The 8,344-nt window shown below is 42.3% G+C and overlaps 1 protein-coding gene across 1 annotated transcript; it reads left to right on the top strand.

The window, feature by feature from the left end:
- The first annotated feature begins 320 nt into the window (after positions 1–320).
- On the top strand, positions 321–7,549 carry sod1 (superoxide dismutase 1, soluble). The gene is made up of 5 exons (XM_063203309.1): positions 321–497; positions 2,742–2,838; positions 6,001–6,070; positions 6,358–6,475; positions 7,114–7,549. Exons 1-5 carry the CDS (start codon positions 432–434, stop codon positions 7,219–7,221), a joined length of 459 nt encoding a protein of 152 aa, XP_063059379.1. The 5' UTR covers positions 321–431; the 3' UTR covers positions 7,222–7,549.
- Positions 7,550–8,344: the final 795 nt, after the last annotated feature.

The following is an 8,344-nucleotide window of genomic DNA, read 5'->3' as shown; positions in this document are numbered from 1 at the left end:
TAGAAGTAAAAAAAACACCAGATGGAAAAATCTATATGAAATGTTCCAAAACTTACATATCAACCTATACTAATTGGGATGGTGAATGAAAAACAGTCCCTCAAAAGTTGTTGTGGTGAAGCTGACAGCTGGGAAACTTTATCGTTTTCTCCACGGAGGAGGGGCCAGGAGGCGGGACGAGGAGACAAGCACAAGTGGAGGAGGCAAGGACACATATTGGGATGCAACCATGCAGCCAGGAACCTGTCAAATCCACAGACTTCCTGGATGTTTGACGTCACTGGCTCTCCCATCCAATTAGATTGAATAATAAACTCCGCCTTCTTCATTCACTCAGACGCCGCCTTGAGTTAGATTTTCGACAGAAAACTAGCTTGACTGCGCTTCCTTGCTTTCCTTTCTCGTCTGACTGTCGTGCAAACTCCAGGAACATGAAAGCTGTTTGCGTTCTCAAAGGCACCGGAGATGTGACCGGCACGGTGCATTTCGCACAGGAGGTAAAATTGCAAGCGCACATCTGATAAGTGAACTTGAAGTACGCAACGCGCGTTGGTTGCGTTAGCACACTGGCCACTTAGCATACTCTGACATAACCTGGCTAGCCAATTGGGTAGACGGCTAGCCTACAAGCTTGGCTGATTTAGCAATGGGCCGCAAAGTGTGTCACTTTGCTGTCTTCAGATGTTCTAGTTGTGCAAACTGTTTTTAACCGTGTGTAGGTTGCCTCTGTCAGTAAGCTTTTACACTCCGTGTTAGCAGGGTTGTGACCGTCATTGTGCCAACAGTTAGTAGGCCTAGTTGTAGCCGTGGTTTGTAGTACTAGTTCGCAGTGGTGGTGACACATGCATAAGGACACGGCAAGCCAGGCTGTAATTTATTGTCATGAAAGCCAAAGTTCAGAGTCGAGTGGTGTATAAACAGATAGACTAAAGGACCTTTGTCCTACCACGCCATGTTTTTAGCAACAGACCGCTGAAAATGGCCGCATAAGAGTCAGCTTGGTTCAAAAACCTGTTGCTCCTCTGCGCATTCTAAATCCGTAACAAAGTATAACGTAATTGCAAAAGTGATTTGGTAACTGGATTACGCATGCTCATTGTTTATTATCTGCACACTAGTTCCACAACATTCTAAGATCTTGCACCCCCAACGTTCATTGAAAAAAATGCTTAGTCATTGTTGATTAGACTTCCTTGCCCTGACTTCGAGTTCAAACCGCTGAAAGCGTCAATTCCATTCATCTGCTAGCAGCACTGCATGCTAGACTGGGGGCAGGTTTGAAGATAAACCCGAAATCTGTAGACTAATGGCAAATTACCTGCAGTTCACATAGTGATTTGAAAATAAAATGAACAAAATAAATGTGTCCTCTCTAAGTGTGTTATTACACGTCCCATGATTATCTGAATTGCCATTAGGCTAAGGGAGTTTTCAGCTGAGAACACGGGACTCCAAAGGCAATAACTATTTAAATCAGTGTCATCCCAGAATGAGGTGCACACAGCTGTGAAGCAAATCTGAAGCCACAAGAAGTGGCTTGTGTAGTATGACGAAAAGAGACTAAATTGAAGAGACATGAAGAACAAAATGTAAAATTAATTCATGCAGCAGCAGAAACTAGTGAGTTTTATTGAAAGTAACAGCTAGTGAGATAAAACCGTTTTATGTTACAGAGCCAATTGTGTCTCATTGTGTAAAAGGCATGTTCTGTGTTGCAGAGTGAGCCAGTCTCAATGGGTGCGTTCCAATATGCGACCTTGCGTCCTCCACTTGTGCTTGTGTCCTCGCCCTGCCTCCTGGCCCCGTCCTCTGTGGAGAAAACAAATAAGTTTCCCTGCTGCCAGCCTAGCCAAAACAATTTTTAGGGGACTATTCTTCATTCACCATCCAGTTTGGAATTGAGAAAATGACTGTTCTTGAGCTTTTGTAAGATATTGAAATATAATGCTGATGTCAGTGATGTCATCATGACATTACTTCCTGGTACGAGGCCACAAGCACAAGTGGAGGATTCAAGGTCGCATATTGGAACGCACACTGCAGCCTGATCTCCAAAAATTCCGTGCTCCTGGACACGGATGTTAAGTACATGAAATCCGTGTCCAGGAGCACGGATTTTGCCAAAATTCCGTGCTCCTGGACACGGAATTGTTTTCCGTGCTCCTGGACACGGAATTGTTTTCCGTGATGGGCACACGGAAGTGCTTTCTATAGGCTATTACCACAGCACTGTGTTAACTCTATCATTAGAAAATACATACCAAATGCTAATCCTAAACAAAACAATGCTATAGCAATTGAAGTTGTGCCCTGACCAAAACATTCCCTAACCTTAACCTGTCATTAAAGACATATTTTTGAGAAATACCTTTTCCAGTTGGTTGCTAGGCTATCAAACTCATATAATGAATGAAAGAAAACTAGCTGTGCCCAGACCAAAACAATCCCTAACCCTAACCTGTCAGTAAGAAATGTTTTTTTGAGACAAAATATTTGAAATTAGAAAAATCCTGAGAAAACACAAGACTGTGGAAATAGCCTATAGAAAGCACTTCAAACAATTCTGTGTCCAGGAGCACGGAAAACAATTCTGTGTCCAGGACCACGGAATTTTGGCAAAATCCGTGCTCCTGGACACGGATTTTGTGTCCTTAACATCCGTGTCCAGGAGCACAGAATTTTTGGAGATCATGTTGCACACTGAGTAGTGACAATAAAAGGCATGTTCTATCATGTTGCAGGGCGATTCCGGTCCAGTGAAGCTCACTGGCGAGATCAGCGGCCTTACCCCTGGCCTGCACGGCTTCCATGTCCACGCCTTTGGAGACAACACAAACGGTGAGTGACTAACAGCAGGGACGGGCGCTTTTGTCAATGAATTTGGCAGTTTTTCAATTAGTAGATGACTCTGAACTGTGGCCAGGCCTTTGTTGTTTGCCTAAGCAAACATTGTGCAATACACCCAGTATGGTTGTTTGCCTCAGAAACGGGAAGAGATCTAAGGCTTGTTTCAACTCATTTACAAAAAAAGTTGGAAATCATCTGTTGTGTTGAGTTGGTCATATTAAACCTTTAAAAGATGGTCTTTAAAAGGTTAAATATGATAGGAAACGCAACAAAGGAATATTAAATGAAATTTTGTAAATCAAAGAGCCCTGCTTTTCCTCCTGTTTCTGCACCTTCAGTGTTCACGTTTCAAAGACCACCTCAACCAACCTTTTTCTGAGTCTAGGAAGAGGTCCTAAAAACATTTATTTGATGCACACAGTAAAACATGCTACTGTTTAAAACTTATGCTTATGCTCTAGCTGTGTTCCATAGTTCTTTTCTCTAAAATTTTACCGGATACGGCTACACCTGCAGACAAAAAAATGTTTCATGGTGTGTGCAGGCCTCATGTAGTCTTTGTAATACTTTTGTTCCCCAGAACAAATACCAAATAGTGACATGCATGTTTTGTTAAATTAGGGTGCATAAGTGTAATATACTTATGCATGTTTTGTTATTCTATGGTGCATATGTGTAATATACTTATGCATGTTTTGTTAATCTAGGGTACATGCGTGTAATATACTTACAGTGGGGAGAACAAGTATTTGATACACTGCAGATTTTTCAGGTTTTCCCACTTGTAACGCATGTAGAAGTCTATCATAGGTACTCTACAACCATGAGTGATGGAATGTGAAACAAAAATCCAGAAATCACATTTTATGATTTTTAAGTGATTTTTTTCCCCATTTTATTGCATGAAGTATTTGATACATCAGAAAAACAAAGGTTAATATTTGGTACAGTAGCCTTTGTTTGCAATTACAGAGGTCAAACGTTTCCTGTAGTTTTTCACCAGGTTTGCACACACTGCAGGAGGGATTTTGGCCCACTCCTCCATACAGATCTCCTCTAGAGCCTTCAGGTTTTGGGGCTGTAGCTGGGCCACACAGACTTTAAGCTCCTTCCAAAGATCTTCTATTGGATTCAGGTCTGGAGACTGGCTAAGCCACTGCAGGACCTTGAGATGTTTCTTACGGAGCCATTCCTTAGTTGCCCTGGCTGTATGTTTTGGGTCGTTGTCGTGCTGGAAGACCCAGCCACGACCCATCTTCAATGCTCTTACTGAGGGAAGGAGGTTGTTGGCCAAGATCTCCCGATACATGGCCCCATCCATCCTTCCCTCAATACGGTGCAGTCGTCCTGTCCCCTTTGCAGAAAAGCATCCCCAAAGAATGATGTTTCCACTGCCATGCTTCACAGTTGGGATGGTGTTCTTGGGGTTGTACTCCTCATTCTTCCTCCTCCAAACACGACGAGTGGAGTTTAACCCAAAAAGTTCTATTTTTGTTTCATCAGACCACATGACCTTCTCCCATTCCTCCTCTAGATCATCCAGATGGTCATTTGCAAACTTAAGACGGGCCTTGACATGCGTTTGCTTGAGGAGGGGTACCTTGCGTGCACGGCAGGATTTTAATCCTTGACGTCGTAGTGTATTGGTGATGGTTTTCTTTGAGACTGCTGTCCCAGCTCTATTCAGGTCATTGACCAGGTCCTGCCGTGTAGTTCTGGGCTCACTCCTCACCTTCCTCATGATCACTGATGCCCCACGAGGTGAGATCTTGCATGGCGCCCCAGACCGAGGGAGATTGACAGTTGTCTTAAATTTCTTCCATTTTCGAATAATTGCACCAACAGTTCTTGCCTTCTCACCAAGCTGTTTGGCCTGTAGCCCATCCCAGCCTTGTGCAGGTCTACAATTTTATCCCTGATGTCCTTCCTCAGCTCTTTGGTCTTGGGCATTGTGGAGAGGTTGGAGTCTGATTGATTGTGTGTACACTAGACCTGTTCAAAAAAATCTTTTTTGGTAATTTTGAAGCCAATTGCTGTGATTCCCATTCTCCAAGGTGTGAAATGGCCAGACATAAAATTATTTTGATTTTGGACCATGGGAAGACCTGCCTCAAGAGCCATAAAGTTTCAATGTTTATTTTAATCAAAAACGCCTGACATTTGGCCCCATTTTGCCTAATAACTTCACAGCCATTTGTCATAGAGCATTGTGGGTGGTGTCACCTGAAAGCTGACAATATTTCCTTTCAGATGATACCCAATATGTCAGTATCATGCACAGTAATAGTTGACTTTAAAGCGGAAATGTGTTAAATTTAGGCGAATTTTGGTGGTTTCAGCTCAAACAATACTCAATTGGACCCCAGAAAGGTTCAGACTTCAATTTGGCACTATACTTTGGTGAATTAATAAACCTTTCTGGGGTCCAATTGTGTATTGTTGAGCTGAAACCACCAAAATTCGCCTAAATTTAACACATTTCTGCTTTAAAGGCAACTATAACTGTGCATGATACTGACATATTGGGTATCATCTGAAAGGCAATATTGTCAGCTTTCAGGTGACACCACTCACAATGCTCTATGACAAATGGCTGTGAAGTTATTAGGCAAAATGGGGCCAAATGTCAGGCGTTTTTGATTAAAATAAACATTGAAACTTTATGGCTCTTGAGGCAGGTCTTCCCATGGTCCAAAATCAAAATAATTTTATGTCTGGCCATTTCACACCTTGGAGAATGGGAATCACAGCAATTGGCTTCAAAATTACAAAAAAAGTTTTTTTTGAACAGGTCTAGTGTACAGGTGTCTTTTATACAGGTAACGAGTTCAAACAGGTGCAGTTAATACAGGTAATGAGTGGAGAACAGGAGGGCTTCTTAAAGAAAAACTAACACATTTGTGAGAGCCAAATATCTTACTGGATTATAGACGATCAAATACTTGTGTCCTGCAATAAAATGCAAATTAATTATTTAAATATCATCTACTGTGATATTCTGGATTTTTGTTTCACATTCCATCACTCATGGTTGTAGAGTACCTATGATAGAAATTACAGCCTTCTACATGCGCTGCAAGTGGGAAAACCTAAGAAATCAGCAGTGTATCAAATACTTGGTCTCCTCACTGTATGCATGTTTTGTTTTTCTAGGGTGCATAAGTGCTGGTCCTCATTTCAACCCTCACAGTATGACACACGGAGGACCAACAGATGAGACCAGGTAGGTTTTATGGTCCGAGTTGTAACTTGACAAGGGTCAAATAATAATATTTAATTCTGAAAATGTTGTCTTGTGTTTGTAACTCTACATATGGTATTTTTGTGAATATCCTATATGTACAGCTATGTTTAGTTGGAGACTGATCAAACGAAATGTCAAACTTCTGTGTTAACCCTGTTATAGAAATTAGATTTTTTTTTACAATAAAGTACACTTGACTTTATCCTATATACGAGCTGAAGAAAGTCATGTGTTTGATTTTCCACATTTGAATCTTTTTCCTCCAGGCATGTAGGTGACCTTGGCAATGTCACTGCTGGAGACAACAAGGTTGCCAAAATCGACATCACAGACAGTCAACTTACCTTAACTGGACCAAACTCAATCATCGGGCGGACCATGGTGGTAAGAGATAAGCACATGAAGTATTCACGGCTAGCGCTTCTTTGTCCTAACTGCAAGCAACTGGGCAACTATCGCATGAGACTGCTCACTTCATATCCACACTGCAGTGCAACATTTTAAAACGCATTTCTCTGCCTGCATCAGGTTGTGTTTCAGGTTAAGACGTTCCAACAGAAAATAGTGGAACTTACTCTGTGGCACACATTTCGTTGCATTGCTTGCCGGTTGGACACAGTGAAAAGGATATTGGATTGCGTTCCATTGACTGAGAATGCCTAAACTGGTGGCCCTGTGTGGCATACCTGAACCACTAGAGGGCACTGTTGTCCTGGTGATTCTCGAGTAAAGCCACTGGATGCTTCTTGTCTGATTTATAATCGTAGACTTGTGTTCATAGAGGTAGAACCTAAGAAAAGAGGCGCAGCTTCACTCTTGTGTAGGTAGACCTGTGCTCTACAGTCAATGCATGTAATTGGTCAAAGTTGGTCAAAGTTTAAGTGTCTTGTTTAGAAAGCGGGTTGTATGCTGAGTTTCTCAATCTTTTTACACTGGTGAAGGGCTTTTTTAAAGTACTTGAGCTGTATTTGTTGTGGTTTAAATGGGTTGATTAGACTAAATAATTTTTGCTGTTGCCACAGATCCATGAAAAGGCTGATGACCTGGGCAAAGGAAACGACGAGGAGAGTAAGAAGACAGGAAACGCGGGCAGTCGTCTGGCTTGCGGAGTCATTGGCATCACCCAGTGAAGTCTCCTCAGCCTCAGGCTCTACAATACAACTGCACTTAAACCACTCGGAGGAACAGATGACCAATGTGGATGCGCAAACAAAGCTCTAACGCCTTTCAAGACGCTCTCCTTTGTTTTTCCCCCCTTCCCTGCACAATCAGGCTGTCTGAGGATAACCATATCGGCACAACCCCATTCATTGTGTTTTTGTTTCTTTTACTTGTTTTACGTTCATCCTCATCGTCAGTATTTCCATCTTTTGTTCAATAGTTCATCTATGGCATTGGTGAATCTATATGTGCACTCTGCTCTGAATTAATCAATAAAAGTTCAAATATGTATGGATACTGGTAGTATGCATGTCAATTTCTTTGTAATTTCCTTAGTGCCGAAACAACAGTATTACATTTGTTGTGTGATTTGGTCATAACGGTGCATACACACCAGCGGCGCGGACGTCCACAGTACGTCCACTTCACATGTCCGTTATCAGTCCGAAACGGTTAGAATGCATGAAAACAAATCATGCCTTGCACACAGGAACGCGGTGTAAGCGCGGCGACCGGACATGTCCGCGTTGCTCCTTGAAAATAGAACTCGAGTCTATTTTCCTGCGCGGACATCCACGTTCAATGCGTGGCTCCCATTGAAAATGAATGCAGGACTGATAGTATTCAGGCTCCATGCCTGATTTCAGGCTTGACAGAGTTTTGAAGAATAAAAACATTGATAATTAGCCATTAGGTTATTCTTATTTCAGAAAGTGTTACAGGTTCAGGGTTTTCTTCCATCAGGCTTGAATAATGGTCACACACAGGCTATTAAATATTTGAATAATGTGTCAAAATAGGCCTACGTTACGTCACTATGCAGTATCTTGTCGTCGTTAGAGCATGGGGGATAAGTTCAGGCTCAGGATTTTTTTTCACTATCACCCCTGTGAATGGCTGCTGCCTGCGGATAGAACGTGGACGTTAACTGTGCCGTGTGAAAGACAGCCCGTAAACTTCTCGGACTTGCACTGCTCACAGAGACGTTAAGGAAACGTGCCGTCTGTGTGTACATGTACCGTCAGGCCACAAGAGGTCAGTATTGTACTTGGTTCAAAGCAGTCTGTTTGTCTATGGCTCTGAATTGACTAA

Source organism: Engraulis encrasicolus, chromosome 7 (assembly GCF_034702125.1).
Source record: "Engraulis encrasicolus isolate BLACKSEA-1 chromosome 7, IST_EnEncr_1.0, whole genome shotgun sequence".
NCBI classification, from domain to species: domain Eukaryota; kingdom Metazoa; phylum Chordata; class Actinopteri; order Clupeiformes; family Engraulidae; genus Engraulis; species Engraulis encrasicolus.
Note: the sequence above shows the minus strand (reverse complement) of the source record. Positions and strands in the feature narration are given on the sequence as shown.

Bases quoted from the DNA above. Each gene is read 5' to 3' on its own strand.
- sod1 (XM_063203309.1), top strand. From the start codon at position 432: ATGAAAGCTGTTTGCGTTCTCAAAGGCACCGGAGATGTGACCGGCACG. The intron at 6,071-6,357 runs GTAGGTTTTATG...TTTTTCCTCCAG, and splicing joins GGACCAACAGATGAGACCAG to GCATGTAGGTGACCTTGGCA. The intron at 6,476-7,113 runs GTAAGAGATAAG...CTGTTGCCACAG, and splicing joins TCATCGGGCGGACCATGGTG to ATCCATGAAAAGGCTGATGA.